Here is a 23611-nt window from a genome sequence, read left to right as displayed (position 1 = left end):
GCTGAATCTTCCACTCCCTCCTCGGAGAGTGCTGTCTGTTTTAGGAAGCAACCGTCTGTCGACCGTGGAGGGCAGATGTGGATTCACCTCCCGCCGTGGAGATGGTTTTATTGATTGCTCTCTCTCTCTCTGCCCTCTCTCACTCTTTTTCTCAAATGCAGCTACAATTCCCTCAAATAAATTGCTCCTATGGAGAGAGTGTTTTGTTTTCCTTTAATTGCCATGTTCCATCATGTTCCTGACTGAACAGAAGTGGTTGGGACCTTGCCGCTGGGCAGGCACCCCGTCGGTACAAGTCGCATGTAGATGTGAACAGAAATGGGGCGAAAACAGTATAGTGCAGTTTGTGGTTTGTACACATCATGATGGTGTGTATGTGTGTGCGTGCGTGCTTATGCGTGTGGGTGTGGGTGTGCGTGCGTGGGTGTGCATGTGTTTTTCCATTTTCCCAGCGCAGGTACACACTTTCTGCGAAGGCGTGCCTCGCCTCATACATTGAGTCTTTTTCACACAGTTTTATATTCCTGCATCGAAATTGCGAGAATACCTGCAAATAAGGAGTGCTTATTTTGAGCCTGCTTATGCCAAGGTGCATGGGGGAGATTACAGGGGGGCACTTGGTCCTGCATAATTTCCTTGCTTAATAATGTCAGTTAATGTTCCAGCGTGTAAAACAGTTTTCATTTTCCCTGCTCTGGTCAACATTTGGGTAGGGCTGCCAGATTTAGAGGTTCAGCATTTATAACTTTGGAGGTTCATTAATATATCTTTTAGGGGCAGTGTTGAGTCGTATGTGGGATAGAAATGAGTACACGCAATCCTACACATAGTAGGGATGGGTATGAGTAATCGATTACTCACCGTCACGTGCCTCACAAAGGCTATGCATGTCACAACTACGTGTTGGCTCCATTTAAGCGTATGTAGAAAAGCAAAATAGATAAATATATTTCGATAGCCTACAGCATTCCCTTTGATGTGCATGTGGGAGTCTAAAGCTGCTTTCACATATGCTCTCTGGACAATGTCCGGAAAATGTCCAGACCTGATTATCCAGACATTGTCCGGAGTTACCCTTTCACACTCAAAACGAAGACTGTCCGTGTCAGACGCGCTAACACTACCTGGAAATAATCAGTTTGGTTTAGACAAGGGGCGGAGCCTGGGTAGTGCGTGCAGAAGGCAGGACGTGACACAATGACGCTGCAGAGTTTTTGCAGCACACCCAAAATGGCGGACGAGGCTGCCGGCTTATCAGTAGTTGGGCTTTTTTTTTTTGCGTTGATATTCCATGTTTCTGGATGTATCCGCAATATAAGTTAAACAACTGGCGCATGATAGACGTCATCAAAAAGTAACACGCCCACTCGCTCGCTATGAATGATCCAGCCAATCACCTGCTCTGGTCAGACAAACCGCTCAACCGGCCATTACGCGGACTTTGTACTAGGGTGCTGGCTGGGTGAAGTCTGGGTAATGTCTGGAACAAATGATTCGGATATTTGCGTTCACACAAACAGCTCACCCTGAAATTATCCGGACAGTACTGATGGCAGCAGTGGAGCTGGAATACACTTCCTTCTGCGGAGTACCATCACGGCGAGAGTGGAGAAAATGGGAGAAATGCGGCAAGCTAAATGCCGGCGGCTCGTGGAATTCTCTCACCACGGAGTCCTATGTGACCATCAAGTGTCACTACGTGGGTGAGGGGTAGGAAATTAAAGGCCCCGGACCTGGGAACACAGAGTTCATGTGAGAGACACCGAAAACATCGCTGCCCCTCTCCGAGCTGCTGCTGAGGAGTGGGCAGTGCTGGAGAAGATCACAGCTTTGTCCACAACAATGCCAGCAATATGGTCCTAGCAAACCAACAATTTCTGAACTGGGAATCAGTGCCGTGTTTTGCTCACACGCTACAGCTTGCCATTAGTGATGGCTTTAAGAGTGCTAGCATGACCCCTTTGGTCACTGCCTGCAGCAGATTTGTGTCACACTTCCACTAAAGTTCAGTCGCAACAAATGCTTTAATAAGAAAGCAAGACCTACAGGACCTGCCCAAATATAAGCTTATCCAATATTGTCGCACCCACTGGAACTCCATCTTCGACATGCTGGACCGGCTAAACGAACAGTGGGCAGTGACCCCAGGGCCACTCTCTCGGACAGAAGTGTGACCAGCTTTCCGATGCGGGAACCCTTAAACTGGCAGATGAGACGTGGCGGGCAATTGGGGACATCTTACCCGTGCTGAAATCCCTCAAGTGTGCTCCTACAGCTCTATGTAGTGAAATTCATGTTGGCATCTCGATGGTCCACCCTGTTACACACAGACCCCTAAACAACACGGCGAGAGATTTTATTTGGGTGTTGCACAAAACGGCTCGCTGGCCACACGTATTTATAATATTTAATAATAATAATAATGATGATAATTCTAAGGATGGTTTCGGGCGCAGGAGGAATGGCGCTTGCTCCCTGGCTCCTGGTCGGCTGACGATCCCCTCTGCAATACAGACAAACATTAAGAAATCTCACTTCTGCCTCGAATCGGCCTAATCAGCGCCCATTAGGCCGATTCGAGGCAGCTTGGCAGGCGCGGGAAAGCGAACCATGCTGTCATCCGCAGTCGGTGCTTGACCACGCCCCTTGGTCCACCACGAGCATATATTTGTTCAGTGTGCTACAAATTCCAATCAGTGTTTTAATTTGAGTGATATTGAATTGCCTATTAGGCCTGTTGTTCAGAGCCCTAATTCCCACATCGACGCCCTTTTTTTTGTGCAGTGAGACTTGTCATTTTGTAATGGTTAATATGTGACTGTGACTGTGTTTATTGACAATGGGCAAAGCATTTATACTTTATTATGATGGAAAAACTTGCATATTCATGTCCGTTATGCATGAATGTATGCATCTTTACCAATGGTTCCGCAGGGCCAAGATACGTTCTCAAAAATGTATTCTTCTCCATGCGAGTAATTGATTTGGAATCAAGTTCATAATGCGATGACTCAATCTGTGAAATAATTGAAAATCACTATCCCTAGTGTAACTGCATCCCAGCTTGCTGCTGTTCCTAGAAGCAGTGAAATTCGATATGAATAAATACTGTTGTTTACTCTTTAGTTACCATGGACGGTAAGTGAAAGATAGTGTTTCGAGGACATTTTGATGAAACTGGAATTATCCAGACATCATTATTGAATTAGTAGGGAGGAAAATCTAATTTTCCGATTTTACTCACAAGGGTGAAACAGTATTAAACTGTGAAGCTTATATCACAGACTCTGTGGACTTTGTCGAGCTGAAGTAACACTGTGAATTCATGAAACTTAACTACATTATTATAGAATATTTTTAAGTCACATCAGACAGGTAGACAGGCAGAGTGCTCACTGCTGCTTCTGCACCCTTCACTTACTCTCTTATAGGCAGGTGCAGTATGCAAGTCGTTTTTAGAAATCCTCTGTGAACATAGACGGGCTCATAAACACCATGGCTGTTTTACTATCCATGCCATCCATCAATGTTTTATGGCTGGTTAGCGCACTTGCTGTGACTGTCCACAGCCCACAGGGCATTTTCACCCGGTCCTGCACAGTTAAATCGTCTCATATCTCCCCACAGTCATTCTGCATGTCTCTCTTTCATGACATACCCAAAGAGTTGGCTGTGTATTCCTTAACCTGAGATTTCAACGTTTGTGTTATTTGTATTGATTGTATGGAAAGTACCTCGGACTACTCAAACATATGAGATTACACATGTTATTGTGGTTGTTGTGATGTGTGCGTGGTGGTAGAATAGTGCTGGGGCTTGTCAACGCGGTCGGCCCGCGCTCACACCCTCACGAGTTTGGCTTCCACCGGTGGCAACCAGAAATGTATAAAGGAGAGGTGAGTGCGTACGTCTCTTCCTGCTGGCACAAAGCCTCTCCAATAATAAGCCTCCTTGTGGGCGACACTCTGTAACCTGAAGGGTATGGACTCTCCACCAAATTACAGAAGTGTCAGGGAAAGTCTGGTCTCCAGACGGAGAGTATAGAGGCCCATCGGTGTGCGAACACATCCCCAACTTCCGTGCGTCTCAGGAGAGGGACATTTCTGCGGCAGCTGGAAAAGCCCAAAAAATGAAGAGAACCCTTCTGAGTTTCATCAGTCATTGAACAGGATTGATTTCTTAGATTCATCTGTTGTTTTAATCAGGGACTTGGTCGGGGCGAAGAACCAGTGCATATCACTACTATTTTATGTATGAACCTGAGCGATGCAGAGCAGACCATCTTTTAATATGCCATCCAAACATATTTTCTTATTTTTTGTTTTATTTTGTCTTGACCGCTGAGTGGTTTAGGGAGGAGAGCAAAATCAGCCTTTCCACTCCTGAGTTAAAATGGTTGGCTTACTGTGTATGAAGTCCCACAATGAGTTATTATTCTCTCTGTGTTTTCTGGTTTTCATTAGTGAAAAGACGAGGCAATGTGTTTGAAAAAGAGAAAACACATTTGGGGGGGGGGGGGGGGGGCTTACGTTTTAGCCCTCCCAGCAGGTTCTCAGTGTAACTGATAGCTGCTGTTTACCAGAGCTGGTACTGAGGCTCATTATTAATCCGTGAAGCTTGTTATGAGGCCGAGCGTAAGACTCGTTAGGAGGTAATTATTTTCTGAGGAGCTGCCGAGAGGGGGGGAGGGAGAGGGAGGGAGGGAGAGGGAGAGGGAGAGAGAGGGAGAGAGAGGGAGAGAGAGAGAGAGAGAGAGAGAGCGAGAGCGAGAGAGAGCGAGAGCGAGCATGCCACCAGGGCGAGAGATTGCTGGGGCTGTTCCGATCAGGCTTCTATCCTAAGTCTGTTGCAGTGACCTATAGATAACGATTTAAGATGTTGGTGCTTCTGTGTTGGAAAATAAAAAATGAACTGCGTGAATGGAAACGTCACCGGAAGGTTTCTGAAGAGACAATTTGAAGCCTCGAGTTGGGGTTCATGCCCCGACACTATCTTATCGGCACCGACAGGAAACGGAGGCCGGACTCTTTAAACTTTGGGCGGCCGGGGGAAGACGCAGGCCATCGTCATTAACGGTAAAACAAAATCTCATCTCCAAAAAAGTTTGAAAAGTAAGCCTTCCCTCTGACCTGTCATGTCCATCCTCCCCGACCGCAGTGAATTTAACCACTGAAACAATCGGTCGGAGGCAGACCGTCTCTCGCACAAAGACCTTACACAACCCCAACACACACACACGCACACACGCACACACAGGGTGGTGCTTGTGGTCCTCATAAAGATGTCTGTAAACGTCAGCCCCGCTGCTGTCCGTCTCCTCTCGCGTCCCCCGCGCCGTCCTGCATCAGTTCCTTGCTGCTTCTCATCCTTTCCGTTGTCACATGACAGGCATGACCGTTTATCTTCGCCCGTCTTTTGCAGTCGCTCCTCTCTCTCCGTCTCTTTCCGTTTGTCTGTGGTGGATATTGTCTTGTATATTATTTGCCCGCCTCTGCTGGCTCACATTTTTCTCCATTATCTTTGATTTTTATTTGCTTTTCCTTGAATTGTTTAGGAAGAAGAAGCTTTTTTGAGTGCGTCACAGGCCGTGCCGTGCTATTTTTAACGCACAGCATAGTCCTGAATGTATTTTTGCATCAAATAGGGATGGGATGTAAAGTATGAACAAAATATCATATTTCACAATTGAACTTAATATTGAACTTATAAAAACCATTAGGAAAAAAATAAATAAAAAAATCTTTGGAGAAGTTATAGATCACAACAGACATCGAGGAACTTGAAGTCATTTGGATTTATTCGCCGCAATAATCAATCAAAGATTTAAAGCAAAACAAAGATGTTTTACAGTTTCTCAGGAGAAGCTGCAAAATCATTTCTTTCCTTGATTCACGATAAAATACAAGACACATCCACGGCACGACATGTAAAACAAATCAATGCACTTGTTTTGAATGGAAATAAATGAGGACTGATCTATTTCACCGCGTGTCGTCGTAGTTCAGGGAAATACGGGGAGTCTTCTGCCTCGCGGAATGACTCCTTTGCAAAGGTTGCACAAAACCAGTTTTTTTTTCCTTCTTTTCTTTTTAGCACGAATCCAAAATAACTCTGTCCTATGGAGTAAGTAACTTATTGATCTGTTGCCAAGCAGTGTCTCATTTAATCCTTTGTTTACCAAAGCTCTTGCTAATATCACGCCCCTTCGGCCTGCAAATGAAGTTTACACCATAAAGGTCATGTCAGTGAAATTGATATCCGATCGTGCAGTGCCTTTGAAACTCATTACTGTACCTGACACGGCACCATCACTTGAGTTATTCTTCATGGGGAAAACCCGCACGCTCAAATTTGAGTCAAAGCCAAGTCATTGTACACAGCGCTGTTTTGGTTATACATAGCATCGTTTGTGTATTTTTAGGCGATGTTTAAATTCGCAATCAGACAATCTTCCCCCGAAAATGTATTGTGTAACATTTTTAACCGGTCACAATATTACATAATATCACCCATAGGTCGGTCGTGATGATTACTATATAGACGTGTCGTACAATATATAGACATGATGTTGATAATCTTGACAACCCTGTTGTGTTTACAGGCGTCTTGGTTGACATAAGAATGTCACCAACATGATGCCAGAATAAACACCAGGGTTTCCACGAACATTATAAGACTTGGGCGCAGCACCTAAGCGGTTTTTCACGGTGCTGGGGAGCGAGGCCGCTGCCCCCAAGTATCAACGTGACAAAACCTAAACTGCAACTCGGTGAAATCCCGATCCCCTCCTTGTCGATTGGAGTTTTCACAGCGACCACGATCACAGTCCCCGGCTGAGTTTTATCCGCAGCGGACTCTCCGCCGGTACTGGTGCTGGTACTCCTACAGATGCTGCGTTCAAGTCACGTGGGAAACGACCTGCTGCTTTCTGCTGCTCGTAACAACGGTCTGTTTTTTATAGCCATTACTATTCTACTTATATTTGAACTGATGGAAAAATATATTCGGAAATTGCTTTGAACAAAAGTGCCAGCTAAATGACGTAATGGTGAAATGTTGTACGTTTCGAAGTTAATAAAAACACCTTATGGAAGGAGTTATGTGTCACAATTCACAAATAAATATAATGAAATAAATTTAAATACAAATTGGAAAAGATCACTAAATACTACCATCTAGAAATCTGGATTAAGGTTTCAAAAAAGTCTGAGACATAAATGCATTTCTAAATCCACAAATGACTAAAGTATTACTTGCATTGTGTCAACCATTTTACAAATAAATGTAACTGAGCTGAATGAACAGAGAAAAAAAAACCGATGCTCTCATTTCTGGTCGCGCTGCTTCTGTCCTCTCGTCTGCTCTCGGAGTTTCACCGTGGGCACGGCTCAGGCAGCTCACACACACACACACACTATTCATTGTTTTTTGTTTTTTTTTTAATTTATGTTTTACTTATTTAGGATATTTTTCAATTATTTTCACACAACAATGTCTAAATATTCTTAAGAATTAAGTTATTTTCTCTTAGAAAGGGTGAACTTGCATTATTATGCTATTATATTATCATTATATCAATGGCAAAAAAAGTTCTTAAAATGACAATATCTTTAATCGCAATTATTTCTGGGACAATATATCTCCCAATAAAAGTAATTATCGTGACAGGCCTAATCACCCACCCCTTAGCCTTAGCTCTCACAAAGTGTAGGAATGTGCTGGATGAGAGAGTGTGGGACCTTTAAATACAGATAAAGGGGGCATTTCAGCGAAAGAATTTCAACAGATATTGCTATTGAGATGGAGAGATAAGATAAGATTTGCTCTTGGCAATTATTCTGTAGCGTACGGGAGAGCCATCCCTCTATAGGAATGATATGTTTGCATATTATACATGATCCGCCACAACATTAAAGCCGCCACTAGCAACCACTATTATTGTGTAGTTCCCCCTGTGCTGCTAAAACGGCTGTGACCCGTGGAGGCATGGACTCCACAAGCCCACTGAAGGTGTCCTGTGGTATCTGGCACCAAGACGTCAGCAACAGATCTTTTAAGGTCTGTAAGTTGCGAGGTGGGGCCCCCGTGGGTCATGCTTGTTGTTCCACTGCATCCCACAGATGCTCCATCGGATCGGACCCTAACCCTGACATCAACATGATGTAGAAGAAAACGTGATTCATCACACAAGGCCAACTTCTTCCATTGCTCCATGGTGCAGTTCTGACGCTCACTTGCCCATTGTAGGTGCTTTCAGGCGTGGACAGGGGTCAGCATGGACACTCTGTATACGCAGTATACATACGCAGCAAGCTGTGATGCACTGTGTGTTCTGACACTTTTCTATCATAGCAGTATTAACTTTTCACCAGTTAGTGTTACAGAAACTCTTCTGTAGGATCGAACCAGAGGGGCTTGACTTCACTCCTAACTTGCATCAATGAGCCTTGGGCATCTATGACCCTGCCGCCGGTTCACCGGTAGTCCTTCACTTTTGGTATGTACTAACCACTGCATACTGGGAACACCCAACAAGATTCATAGTATTCATTCTTTCGTCTCCTGTTATGATCAATATTAATTTTGACAAAGTGTAACGAAAACGTGTTGTACTTTTAGACTCAAACGTCCTTAGACGCAGCCGTCCGGATTGGACAGTATTTCCAGACCGCGTCAAGTCGACGTCAATACACGGTCGAAGACGTCTAAGACAAAGATTTCAAGATCGAGAGCCCGTGCTCCCAGCACCCCAGATCGGTAGGTCAGACAAAGTTTTGTTTGACTCGCTGTCCCGAACTGCTGTGACGTTGGGTAACACAATATGTTCATTTCACTCTGCTTAATGCTACAAAGGCAAGGCGCGCTCTTCTACTCTTCTGAGCGGCCTCTGAGCTTGTCCTGTTTTGTTGTTCTCGAGAACGGTGCCTCCTTCACGCTGTTGTGCTAATGTGTTTTCTGGCCTGCATAACATTAGCACACTGCTGTTAGGACTACAGGAAAAAAAACAAAAGAAGGACCAAAACAAAAGACGGAAAGGCGTGTTGTGCCGGCGGACGGACAGCCCGAGAGCCAGGCAGGTGGGTTTGAACCAAGATGGCAGGGGGCTGAGTTTAAACTGCTTAAACTGAAGGTGGGAGGGCAGAGGCTGCTAAGGGCACACACTCAAACACTCTCACGCATAAGCGATGATGAATGTAGGACATCCAAGAAATGACATGCATGTAAACAATTGGGTGAGGTGATTTTATTGGGGTGAACTTCTGTCCTTGATGCTTCCACCCACCTCAACAAAATAATCCCGTCTCCATTCGGAATATATACATTTGCACACACAAATCAATTTCTGCACGCAAAACCGTGGAACGCCTTGGTCTCTGGCCTCTTAATTAGACCTCGGAGGGATGCGCTAATAGAACACTGAGATTGATCCGGTGCCGAAAATTAGCATCACTCACGCTGGTTTACTATGGGAAAGGGCTCGTCGATGGCCATGTGGAGGTTTGGGCGTCGCCTCCTCATCGATTACTGCCGTAGCCGTTTTTTTTCCTCAACCTGGTTTCTCCCGCTGTCAACTCTGTGCCTTTGACTGTGTCCGCGTCGTTCTTCCTTTCTGTTGGACTGTCATTTGCGTCTCCTCATTTGAACAGCAACGTAGTGACGTGGGGAAACATGAAAAGTAAGAATGGAGGGTTCTTTTCTGTAGCATTTCTGTAGCAAACAATGACAATATTGACAGCATTGACAAAACGAAGCGCGGAAATTCTGCCAATCTGGCAGCCCTGGATAAAAGAGTTTCATTTACAGCCGCTGTTAAATCCCACCGCAGGTAACAAGCGGATTCTACTTCAATTCCGCTCCGACTCGGCGCCTGCTACGCGGTTATCCAGAGATCAGAGAATGACTGAATCTCAGTATCTAAGCAAAGGCAAGTGCGGTTAAGGATAATCATATAGGCTCTTGTTGTTTTTACCCCTTTTTTAATTTTTTGTCTGTTTATAGTTTCAATGTTACCCTCTGATTTATTAAAATATGAACGGGTGACACAAACCGCAACATTCGCAAATCGCGTCATCAACCGTAGCTCCTCACTTTCTTTATGTTATTCTCCACTCAACACGTTAGGCCCAGAGAGAAGCGCACTGTAGCGATGGTGCGCTTCAAATGATGAACAAGCTGTGCTTCCAGAACGCGGCTCGTACTTTCCCAGGCAGAGGGAGCGTCTGAAAGGACGGCCGACATCCTGAGTACACCTGGCCCTCGCTCTTCACAGCATCGCTCCAGCCTCAAAATGCGTCTTTGTTTTTATTTCAGCGCTTCGTAACCGACTCTCGCTGAGAGTGCTGACTGGCCGAATGCATTTTCTCCATTTTCTTCACTCTGCAGCTGCCATTCACGGCTCCCCTGGTGGTATTTCTACTGCCTTTGTTTTTGTTGGTTACTAATTGGCACAATGTTTGTGGGGTGAAGATTTTCAGTTGCTTTTTTTTTTTTTTTTTTAACCAGATAGTTATTACTCCCCAGCTCCGGGGGAAACCGCTCCGACTGACTTACTGACCGACCGCTCTCGGTCGGTGAGTCAGACCCTCAGGCGGATGGATCAAATAATGCCCCCTGAAATTTGCAGCGACAGACAGAACATACCAAAAACCAGGATTCAATCAAATCAGTATTCATAAGCCGACGTCTCTACCTGCGATGCATTTATAGTACATTTTCGACCTTTGGCTGCCGGGCTGGCAGAAAATCTTTAGTTTATCATCCAAGACATCTCTAACTCTAAATCTATCATGTCACTGGTAATAAATAATAAATTATTTCAGGACATGGGCAGAGTCAGGCCACGTGTTGGTAAAATCTGCATCTGATTTAAATACATGTGAACCAAGGATATAAATGCAAAACCAAACTGTGTTCTACGCAGTACTACGCAGTACTTGGGCAGGTCTGGGGAAAAAAAAAAAAAAAAAGTCCAAATTGCACACAAAAGATTTACATCGGCACAGAAACACTCAATAGAATCAGATTATAATCGGACGTTGTGGCCTGTAGTTGAGAGGACTGTGCAATACAGCCTCCTCTTTTCCTCCAGGCACGCCAGAGTGAACCCATCTCCCAAACACCATTTACCATTAACAAATTGGCCACTATTGGGCCGCACGACAGTGTAAAACCAACCAGCGGCGCTGGCGCCGTTGGACGGGCAGCCCCGGTTGAAAGGCGCGTCCTGACAAAAAGGAGGCCCCTCCGGAGAGCGCGTGGTCCTACGCCTCAGCGGCCATGCTCCTGCGCTGAAGCGCGTTGACATTCAGAGGGTGACGCCACCGGCTGAGCAATCATGATGGATTCAGAACGGGAGCCGGGAAGGCACAGAGATGCTCTGCTGCCAGAGCCCTTAATGTCTACTAGAAGGGGGGGGGGGGGGGGTAAATGAAAAACTGACTGTTGCAGCCAGTTCAAGAGGAGAATGTTGAGGGTGTGTGTGTGTGTGTGTGTGTGTGTGTGTGTGTGTGTGTGTGTGTGTGTGTGTGTGTGTGTGTGTGTGTGTGTGTGTGTGTGTGTGTGTGTGTGTGTGTGTGTGTGTGTGTGTGTGCGTGTGTGCGTGTGTGTGTTGGGGGAGGGGTTGTTTGACAGGCCCCTCAATATAAGTGTTAGGCAACTGTAAAATAATGTATGAGTAGCTCTGAAAGTGATGCATTACCCGCGTCGTTTCAAGTGAGGTGCAAGCTGTTTGCTGGAAGCTCGCCACTGGGAGAGTTTTACTTTTTCTGTACGTAGATACACATGCACACACACATGCACGCACATACAGACAGACAGGCAATATCCACGGTGAGTATAGCCCTAGCCCACTCAGAGGGCCTGAATTTGGCCACGTAACTCCATTTATCTTGTATGCAATCCAGCAGAGTGGGTAAATAAGACTATGGACTCTGGGAGTTCTCAACCTTTTTTAGGTCTCAAAATTCTCACAAATGTATACGTTTGTGAATTCACTTAATACACAGACGTACAAGCAACAGATTGAGGCTGAATAACGCGCTTTCTAACTGTACTTTCAAAACTGAGAGTGTGTTACTGGTCAAAGTGCGTATATTCCACATTGCGCATGGAGGAAGCACCAAATAGATGATATACTGTAGAAATGACAATATATTTCAAACCCATTTGACTACATTTCTATTGGAAGTATATCAATCAAATATCGGTATATCAGTCTTGAAACGTCCCACAACCCTGTGTGCACATACGGAGGTGGTGGTCTTATATATCAGCTCTGAAACTTTCTCAGACTATGCAGCTGGCCCCTGATGTTACCAGGCCGTTGACAAAGAAAACAGTGATTTATATTTTTATTTTCCATGCTGGTGCACAGAAATAGCACCAAAAAAAGTTCTTAGGTTCCCGTGCCCCTGCGACTAAAAATGTTGTCCGGTTACTCGAGAGCTTGAGTCGGCAGCAGTTGGGCCGCGTCCGTCAGGCCCGTCTTCCTACACGGTGCGACTGTGGCGGAGGCCGAGGAGGACACGGCGAGGAGACACCTCCAAGCTCCCTTTGACCACAACGGTCGCCAAGACCCTCGTTCCTTTGTCAGCCAGGGAGAGAGGAGGGGCGCCCTTACCCGCCACCTTCCTGCGGAGGAGGGAAGGGAGGAGGAGAGGTGGGCAGGGAGCCGCTCTGCCCACCTCTCCTCCTCCCCTCCCTCCTCCGTCACGCACTTCTCTAATCTTTCGCGCTCACACACACACACACACACGCAGGCGCCGGATCCGTCATATCCCTCTTGCAATCCGACGTATTCCTCTGATTTCTTTGTCTCTCCCAAGCACAACCGCCGCACCCCGTCTTTCTTCCCCTCCCTTTCTTCCCTCCATCCCTCTCACTCCATCTGTGACTCATAAACATGGCTCGTTTTTTTTCGATCTCACAATGATATATTCCACCCTATCTCCTCTTCCCCGCTCTCTCGCTTTTTGTCTAATTTATCTCGAGTTGTCTGCTCTCCGTCTCCCTGCACCCCCTCCTTCGGCGGGTGTGGGGGTTGGCGCGGGCATGCGCCTGACACACACACACACACACACACACACACACACACACACAGAACCAGACACACAAAGTCTGATCAGCTTGAGTAGCAATGTGCTGCAATGGGAACAATAGCCGAGCTGATAACACGAGTCTTGCACCGTTTATGTTGCAGGGAACGCAGATACCTCCTGACCACACCCCTCAGCGGCTGTTGTTCAGCTGCAGCGAACCATATCATTGGCCAACTGCATATAATTATATATCTGACTTGGCTATTGTTCACAATTGCAACCAATAAAACATTTAATTAACGCTTAGGGCTGTACATGTATAGGTTTGACTCATTGCCATGGCTCTGTGCCGACTACAATGAGCTATGGCTGCCCCAAGAGATTTAGGGATAACTAATAGAAACATGATTGGATTAGCATCTCGTGTGAATCATACAGTGAGAGGTGTATGTGTGTGTGTGTGTGTGTGTGTACACTCACCGGCAGCTTTATTAGGTACACCTGTTCAATTGCTTGTTAACACAAATAGCTAATCAGCCAATCACATGAAAGCAACTCATTGCATTTCGGCATGTTGAGGATGACTCGCTGAAGTTCAAACCGAGCATCACAATGGGGAAGAAAGGGGACTTAAGTAACTTTGAAGGTGGCTTGGTTGTCGGTGCCAGACGGGCTGGTATGAGTATTTCAGAAACTGCTGACCTACTGGGATTTTCACGCACAACCATCTCTAGGGTTTATAGAGAGTGGTGCGAAAAAGAGAAAATATCCAGTGAGCGACGGTTGTGTGGACGAAAATGCCTTGTTGATGTCAGACTGGTTCGAGACGATAGAAAGGCGACAGTAACTCAAATAACCACTCGTTACAACCAAGCTATGCAGAATACCATCTCTTAACGCACAACACGTGGAACCTTGAAGCAGATGGGCTACAGCGGGTGCCGCTCCTGTCAGCTAAGAATAAGAAACTGAGGCTACAATCCGCACAGGCTCACCAAAAATGGACAATAAAAGATTGGAAAAACGTTGCCTGGTCCGATGAGTCTCAATTTCAGCTGCGAAATTCAGATGGTTGGGTCAGAATTTGGCGTAAACAACATGAAAGCATGGATCCATCCTGCCTTGTATCAAGGGTTCAGGCTGGTGGTGGTGGTGGTGGTGGTGTAATGGTGTGGGGGATATTTTCTTGCCACACTTTGGGCCCCTTAGTACCAACTGAGCATGGTTGAAACGCCACAGCAGACCTGAGTATTGTTGCTGACCATGTCCATCCCTTTATGAGCACAGTGCACCCATCTTCTGATGGCTACTTCCAGCAGGATAATGCACCACGTCACAAAGCTCAAATCATCTCAAACTGATTTCTTGAACGTGACAATGAGTTCACTGTACTCCAATGGCCTCCACAGTCACCACATCTCAATCCAATAGAACACCTTTGGGATGTGGTGGAACGGGAGATTGGCATCATGGATGTGCAGCCGACAAATCTGCAGCAACTGCGTGATGCTGTCACGTCAATATGGAACAAAATCTCTGAGGAATGTTTCCAATACCTTGTGGAATCTATGCCACAAAGAATTGAGGCGGTTCTGAAGGCAAAAGGGGGTCCAACCCGGGCACACCCTGCCACACTGCAACAATTGTTCAGGAATAGTTTGAGGACCATGACAAAGAGTTAAAGGTGTTGACTTGACCCCCAAATTCCCCAGATCTCAATCCAGTCGAGCATCTGTGGGATGTTCTGGAACAACAAGCCCGATCCACGGGGGGCCCCACCACGGAACTTACAGGACTTGAAGGATGGTGGTGTTGTGGAGTCCACGCCTCGTTGGGTCAGAGCTGTTTTGGCAGCACGAGGAGGACGTACACAATATTAGGCAGGTGGTTTTAATGTTGTGTTTGACAGTTCTACTCAGAACCACATGAAAGCATGCAGTGCCAAGCAAGGGAACAGGGTCGATATTCCCTCCATTTGAATCCATGTCAATTAGAAACACAGGCGCTATCTACACTTCTGGGCATCCCCTCCTGTTCGCGCATGCTGTCGATTTGGGACCTCGGAGGCTCACTTCCGCCCCAAAGGTCCCCTCAGCCCCTCCCGCTCTGCAGGAGATGGCAAACATTGCTATGTGCTCTCTTTTTGTCACCTCAGCGGCGGCGCTGAACGCATCGGCCTGTAAACCCGCTGAGCAACGCTGAGACCGGGCGGCTCTGGGCGTTGTTGTGTAATGCCGAATCAATGCCGCACGTCTTTCAGGTTTCCTAAACAACAACAGCAGATTTGATCAATGCACTAGATGTATTTGTGACTCCGGGGGGGGGGGGGCGTTTGTGTGATTGACTTGATTCATAGCCGGGCGGCGACAGTTAATCCATGAACACTGTTCAAGGAGGAGCTCTGTTATTGTTGTTGCTCGGTTCCTTGCTCAGGATGAAGGGTTCACGCTGCTTGAGGAGAGAAAGAGGGGGAGAAAAAAAAAAATAGGAATGAATATTTGATTTTACCTCAACCAAACAGCAGTGACTGATAAGAATTACTATATAAAATAAAAAATAATTTGAATGGCTTTGGCAGCCTAAATAACATAGCATAGCATAGCGTAAATCACATCGTAATGCCAAGTGAAATTACGCAAGCAACTGCCCCTTAGTCTCATTCACTTGAATGAAAACAACCACAATGAAATTTCAAAACAAAAACTATTCAGGGCTTTTAAAGAATATATCATATGCATTATTCTTCTGCTGTTCCGTCCAAACAAATGCTGTTGTCCTTATCATTTATTCAAATTTGTTGACAAAGTTCCATGTCATTAAACACAGCGGTAAGTAGCTGTATAATCTGATCCGTTTGAAATATTTCCGACTAAACTATTTTAACCCCAGTAAAAATTGTTGCAGCGAGGGTGTCGTGGTCTTGTCAGAACAGCAGCGGGACATCAGGACATTCAGGGTCAGGGTTTGGTGGTCCTCCCTGAGAAAATTCCTTTGACTATTTTCTGCCTAATTCAGAGCAATTTTATACCATTTGACAGGACTCGTGTGTCTTTTTAGTATTCAGACGATTTGTTTTAAGGGATCCAGCTATTTTTACCGCTTAAAATCCCCGATGCGTTGGGATTCACTCACTTAAAATAGGAATTGTCACAGGCGAAAAGAACAGATGGAGGCTTGGCAAGCTTGTTCCAGTCTGTGCCAAAAGACGGTGATACATTTATGTACGTTGCAGAGATTAACGGTAACACATCGGCGGCGCCACCAACCGCCAAGTTTCTTTTCCTTTCGACATTATTGCAAAATCGATCTCCTTTATGCAGTTCAGATTGCGTCGTATTGTGTGTTTGGGACCATTGCTATCCTGGCTCCACGGTCCCCACCTTGCTTCTGAATGCAGAGAAACAAACACACACAAGCCCAGCAAAGTCCATAACCACAGTGGATTGAACGATGACGATTGAAACGACTGAATAGCCGAAAGTTGCTGCTTATAAAATCAGATTTTTCTTTTATAATAGAAGCTCTTAGGCCACACTTTGGCAAATTAGGTGTCCATCACATCCGATTCAAGCTTTTTCTTGTTCAGAATAGAACGTGCTTTCATTTCTTTTTTTTTTTTTTTTTTGAGTGCTTCACCCGACAAGCTGTAAGGAGAACTAGGTTTGCTGGTATTAAGATGTAGTTTGATAATGGCCCGGCAGCCCAGGTAACGCTTTACACCAAATGCGTGAAACACAGAGAGTGTTCCCGTTGATGACCAATTAGAATGGATTGATAATCACAGTTACTGCCATGTACGTTTAGTCGAAAGTCACATGGCGCGTAGTCAGAGATGAGCAATTTAGGAACTGTCTTTAAATTGTTATTCAATTGGGAATTAGGGTGCGTGCGTGGTGTTCATGCAGTGCTCTGTATATGAGCCTGTATTTGATCCTCTTCCCACTCATCTACACATTATCTTCACTATTTCCCATCTGCTTTCCACCCTCTCCTCTCTCTGTATCTCTCTCTGTCCTGGATGTGACAGAGGCCCTTGAGAAATGCAGGGACGTTATCATCGGTTATTAACAAGCGCGATATTAGGCCTGTGGAATCCATTGTGTTAGAAGGTATTTGCAGTGACTGCATAATGAAATACGGTTCATAACAAGGCTTCCATTTTCATTTCAAAGGGAGTTACGACACTAATTTGTGTGAAAATCAGAATGACAATGTTTTATGTTTCAATAAAGGTTGACTAAACTATGCCCTGAATCTAAAGCAAATAGTTTGAAGAAAAGTCCTCCAGCCAGCTTAGTCCAAGTGGGTGGAATATTTCGGTTGAATGCACACTAGCCCAAAATGTTGATCCTGCTGGGAGGATCTAATCCTTGACTTTTAGGGTTGAAGCTGTAATAATGCTGTAATGAAAGATTGTTTATAGCACACAAATTGAAGCCTTCATTTCCTGCACTGGAGACTCACTATCGTCCCGTCCTCCCTCTCAGCCATGTTCACGGAGGTGCCTCACGACATGACGGCCTACAGGGGCCAGGACGTGGAGATGGCCTGCTCCTTCAGAGGGGCCGGAACGCCCTCCTACCTGCTGGAGATCCAGTGGTGGTACATCAGGAACCGCCGCGATTGGACGGAAAACCAGCCCTGGACAGGCAACGAGGTACGCCGGCTGGAGGGGGACGTTTACGAATCAATTTTAAGAACTTTTTTCCATCGTGCGCGATGTATCGGGGCGGATATTGTGCTGCATTTAACACTTCTTACGTACATAGGCGCATTATCTATTTCACATAAATCAATGTCTTTCCTTCACACATGGAGTGATGGATAAGGAAATATTTGCATAAGTTAGTTTTAATCTGACGTTATTTTTCCTCCTTCAGGTGGCCCCAGAAGAAGGACTGCCAAAGGATGCCACCAAGATAAGCGTGAGTTATCAGGCTCACACACACATTTTATTTAACGCCAGACGGCACAAAACCTTTTATCGTCACTATTTTACATTTAAAAATGTTCTGTATTCCTGCGATGATAAAGCGCTCACAGTTTGTTTTTGCCATCTACTGTACGGCTTTTTACACTCTGGGTGACAGATTGAGATTGCCGCTTCCTACTCCGTACACGCTGAGTTTGGGCCGGCCGAGGGAGAAGCCAGGGGGCGGTTAAGTACTTTGCCCAAGGGAGAACAGCTGTGGTTCCACGTCTTCACAGAATCCCTGGAGGGCTTCAGCGGCATGTTCCTGGCCGCACGGGCAGAGCCCCAAGCCTTTACAGGGGGAAAGCGGTCATGAGGCTAAAGGACGAGTTGAACAGACATCCTAAGCTTCACTAGCTGCCGTGTACAAACCCATCCCCGCGTGGCGAGCTAGACACTACGCCGCTCATCCGCTGAGTGGCAGTTCCGCCTGCCACATGACCCCCGAGTGGCGTTTTCAGGGCCCTCCGACACAGGAGATTATTATTATTATTATTTAATTTTTTATTTTTGGCTAATATTTTGGTTTATATTTATTGTTTATCATTATGTTTATTGTACATTACCACATTTTTACTGTTTATTTACTGTACTGTATTATCTGTACTATCTATCTGATCGGACCGGATCACCTTGCCACACAAGACTTCACTTCTACAGTTGGTTCGGTTTAACAACGATTAAAGACAGCCTCCAAATTTTAGCGGAGTAAGGATTTTTTGATTTGAACTCAGAGGTTTCTCTCAGGTGCGAGAGTAATGCGGCGAATCATTAAGCTGCACATTGCGCTCGAACTTCAAACCGCACACAGACCCGCAGAGACGTGAGCCGGGCCCGTGGAAAAAACATTGAAGTCTCTGCCTTCCCCTGTGGACGTTCTCCCAGTGGGGGGGGGGGGGGGTGTGTGTGTGTGTGTGTGTGTGTGTGTGTGTGTGTGTGAGCTCGGGTGAGTGGGCGGAGGCCCGCACAGCAGGCGGCTCAGCTGCTGCTTTCTCTTTTTTTGGGTTGCACTCCTATGGTTCCGTGCACCTGCTTGTGCTCAATGCATACGTCCTCGATGTCGACGGCAGGAGTGTTTCACAGGTGCCGACAGATGGCGGTAGACAGGAAAACACGTGCGATGACACCGTAGTGTAGCCGTGTAGTTTATTTGTTGTCGATGATGTGTTGATGAAGAAGGACTCTCCGCTGACGCTGACTTGATTATAATATTATGCTTATTACAAGTAAGAACAGCATCAAACCAGACTTGCCATGGATATCTGGGAGAGAACAGAAGTCAAATGTGTTCCCTCCCGAATGGAACTAGGGAGTGTCTTTTATACTTGTCCAGAGACAACGTAGCCCATCTGATTCCAATCTATGGGTCACAGCTCAGCTGAGCACATTCCACCTCCCTTTTCACCGGGGCCCCTGGCAATGGGCTCTCTCTCTTGAGACCCCTGGCAACATCTGTTAGTAATTATATTATACAATGGGGACTTTCTTGGGACGCCAAACATTCCTAGACACCTCATGCGCTTGCACAGGGACTTTGAAGCATCACGCAGGCACGGGGAATAATTAACTTTTACGCGTACACTCCAAGAAATGCACACAAATAAGCAGGATTGCACAGCAGCTCCACATATTGTATATTTATAAATACACACAAAAGACACTCTTTCTTGTCATACACATGTACAAACGCTGTCACACGCCACATCCGCAGGCACGTAGACCAGCCGGGCGGTATTTATATCTCGCGTAGCGACGCCCCCAGTCTCCCAACCGCCATCAAATCACCTCCTCAGGGTGAACCAACACGATGTTAAAAAATGCCCCAAATTATCACTTCTTATTTTTTAAATACACTCACATAGAAACTGTTTGAGTGGAAACCCAGATTGTGATTATCTTGTCTTACTTTGTCTTTTTTTCCCCTTTTTTTTAACTTTGATTTCGTTTCTCTATTTATTTATTTTCTACCCGTGTCTGTGTCGCCTGTTTGTTTGTTTTTTGTTTTACTTTGTTTAATTTCATGACCTTATGGACATTCTGCCTTCAAGCTGTACACTTTGTTGGGGACATGTTTGAAATACCTGATCTATGTGTTCAGTTGTCTCTTCCACTCAAGATTCAAGAGGTTTTTCGTCACATACTTTCATACACATATGCAGTGAAATGCCTATCACCACCACCACTCACACCACCGCTCGTGTGTGTATGTGTATGTATATGTATGTGTGTGTGTGTGCGCGCGAATGCGTGCGTTTGAAGACAGAGGATAGAGACGACAAACAGATGTTGCATTTTAGCGCATCTGCAAATTCTGCATCTTGAGGTTTTCCGTCTCAGAACGGATGCAATTAAGGACAAAGCAACGGCAAACAAGCCTGCGACGGAGATGAGCAGGCAGATAGACAGGAGGGAAGACAGGAAATACAAAACAAGGAGATAGAGATGCAAGATCTGAAGCCAGAAGATGAAGACAGAGACTGGACAGATGGACAGACATGTCCACCTCAGTTAATTTAGCTCCCTCTCTCTCTCTCTCAAGGTGGTGAAGGTTGCCGGCAGCAACATCTCCCACAAGCTCCGCCTCTCCGCCATCAAGCCCACTGACGAGGGGATCTACGAGTGCCGCGTCATCGACTTCAGCGACGGTGCAGGCGCGCGCCACCACCACGTCCGAGCCTCCCTGCGGGTGGTGCCGCGGGGCGACGCCAGCGACCGCCACGACCTCCACGACCGGGATCCAGCCGCGCACGGCCACGGTGACAACTTCGACGCCCTGCCCGACGCCACCAAGCACGGCGTCGCAGGCGGCAGATTCGGGGACGGAGACGACGGCGGCGGCGGCGGCAACGTAGACAGGCCGGTGAGCCAGGGGCACCTGCATCACGGTGGTCACCACCAGGAACACAGCAAGCAGCCCCACCACGCCCACAGCCACAGCTCCAGCAAGGCGGGCCGGGAGCTGAAGAAGACTGAGGTGGAGCATAACACCAGCCCCAATGACTGCCCCAACGAGCCCAGCTGCCTGCTCTAGGCAGCAGCATTATCGGTCATAGTACTCGGAGGGCATCGTTTTCCTATGGTATAGAGAGGTGTATCCTATAAGAGTAGTGGCTGTAAACTGTATCCTTGTATCACAGCATAAAAGTAATCTTCACTGCACAATGCAGGCCTGTGGGGGGAAAAAAATTAAAAATACAAACGAACAAAAAACGTCTGTTCCGCTAAAAGTCCACTGCAATGTCTACACACAGCGCTGTAAACAAATGGGAATTGGACGAATTTGAAGCAAGCGTGTGCTTCGCTGGAAATCATTCACTGTCAAGACGGAAAGCTCCAAAATTAAGGTGGAGGATTCTCCGCAAGCCCTGCGCTCACTCCACTGCCCTAGATTCCCCAGCGACACCCAAAACCGACCAACCAACTTTTCTGAAGGGTAACTGTGCCAACTTTAAGTAAACATGCGGCCCCAGAAACAAAAATAAGAGCACCAAGGGGAGAACGAGCAGTAGCTTCATTCGCCGGATATTGTAAAGCCTCCCATAGACTCCTGGTGTCGGTTGTGGTTCTTCAGCTTTCTGCTCACGGCGTCGGCTTGTTTATTGCTATTTTGTGAAATCAAACCGCTGAGCTACTGAACTGAAACGGGTCAAAAGCTACGTCGGTCTATGTGTTCAACCACCTTCAGCCTCTGAGAAAAACAACCACCATGCAAAGGAGGCAGAAGTTGGTTGATGGAGTTAGAATGGGGAGAGGGTACGTTCGCCTCAAAAAAGACAAAAGCCGCAGCTTTTGTTTTAGCCACTGCAGCCGAAGCCGCCCTTCCTTAATCCCACTATCATGTGTTCATATCCCGGTGTTTTCCAAACGTTTCCACTTGAAGACCTGCAGCACACAGCACCGCCATTCGCACCAAAGTGTTCGGGGGTTCGCTTTTCCAAAGGCGCCTAAGACCCGGCTCACTATTTGCCGGCACCACAGTTAATGTAAATACCTAATGTGAAGCTATCCATGGCTGCTCCGTCGGCGGCGGAAACGGCAAAAAAAAAAACAAAAAAAAAAAAAACTCTACGAGAGTTAAAAATTTGGATCTTTTCTGCTTCGAAATTCGCTCTCGGGGTAACTGTGTGGGCGTCACCTGAATCTCCACGCTATCGGGAAGGAGCAGAGATACCCGTTTCCTCTCGAGTCCCCCCTTGTCATAATCTGACAAAGCCCCCCGGTCCGTTATCTAAAAAGTTCGCTTCGACTTTCTGATCCTCACCGTGTATATAACTGTATAAAAGTATACTGTATTTAAGTGCATGTTCACTGTCGTTTCCTGGGAGGAAAAAAAATGTTTTTTTTTCCAACCGCACTCCAAGTCAAATGTGTTGCTTAGGGATTTACAATCCCATTGATTTGTTTTGCTGCGATACATAATCTTCCCATCGGACGGATATATGCTTACCATGGGGGTGGGGTCTGTTTTTCTACCGCTTTCCATAAATACTGTACAGACAAATGAACGAACCCCCCCCCCCCCCCCAATCCCATCCCACCCCCTCAGATCAGAGACATCACAGAGATGTGGCTCCGTACTTCGGTGGTTGGAGTCATTTGAAACTTCAAAGCGTCGGCCAGTCTCCAGGCCCTGGAGCTAAAGCGCTCTGTGTCCTCACCGCGATCTCGCTGCTCCCGTTTCGCTGTGGTACGCCACCGACAGTACTTAACCGTCATGCTGACGGACAACTCTTGGATGGACTTTGAGGTGATCTGCGTTCGTCCTGCACCTGTTTGGGCTCGGCATCTGAGCTCCGTGCCCGTCGCTCCCGGTGAGGTGTGCGGCCCACGCAGGCGCACTCAGTGAGCAATTAATATAGGAGTGATGAGCTTGAATCCCTGCACTGGATGGAAGGGTGGAGCCCGGCAGGTTGAGGGAGCGCAGCGAGGCAGCAAGGCAGGTTGGGCAGCAGTTGGCTGCTTCAGCAGGCCGGACCGTCCGTAAGGCACGTGGCGGCACGTCAAGTTGTCTGACAGAAGGAGCTCCGCATCATTTGTCCGCTTCTAGTTTCCAGCAGCAGCCAGCCATCCGCATTGCCTGTCTTCCGGCGGTTTGTCTTACAGTTGCGTCATCCACCGATCCGGAGCTGCGCCGCCACCCCCCCCCCCCCCTCCCGACGTTAATTTATTTTTGTTTGGTGCCGTTTGGGGGCAGAAGAGGGTGCTCGCGTAGAAAAGAGAGAGGAAGTCAAAGACAGCGAGTGTTTTTCTTAATCCGTGGCTTTGATGTTTTGGAAAGAGATCAATGTAAAAAAAAAATTAAAATAAATGAAAACATTGTACAATTCTTCTAGAATGTTTGGTCTCTCTATAAATGTATGCCTTTATCAAAATCCAATAATAAATTGTATATGAAACGTTATATCCTTTGATCGTTCTGTTCATTTTGATCTCCCTGATTCCTGTGTTTTCCCGTTGCATGTTTCCACGGGTGAAAGCCGTCTTTTCAGAGGCGTGAAGCAGAGTTTGCAGCACTTACGTGTCACAGGCACGTGATACGACTGAATTGGGCAATTGGAAGCCGCCGGCGGCATCCAAAGTACTTTAAATAACAGCGGACAAA

General features: G+C 46.5%; 1 protein-coding gene across 1 annotated transcript in view; it reads left to right on the top strand.

Annotated features, from left to right (window-relative positions):
* The window catches only part of vstm2la (V-set and transmembrane domain containing 2 like a), a gene marked incomplete at both ends in the record, with an annotated part of 34585 nt that extends 13545 nt beyond the window's left edge, over positions 1 to 21040 (top strand). The window contains 5 exon segments of the mRNA XM_080014547.1: positions 17525 to 17694; positions 17918 to 17962; positions 20549 to 20696; positions 20699 to 20713; positions 20751 to 21040. Coding sequence (XP_079870673.1) covers positions 17525 to 17694; positions 17918 to 17962; positions 20549 to 20696; positions 20699 to 20713; positions 20751 to 21040 — 668 coding nt within the window.
* Between the last annotated feature and the right edge of the window lie 2571 nt (positions 21041 to 23611).

Source organism: Zeus faber, assembly GCF_960531495.2.
Source record: "Zeus faber genome assembly, chromosome: 15".
Taxonomy (NCBI): Eukaryota; Metazoa; Chordata; class Actinopteri; order Zeiformes; family Zeidae; genus Zeus; species Zeus faber.
This window is presented reverse-complemented; position numbering and strand designations above follow the sequence as displayed.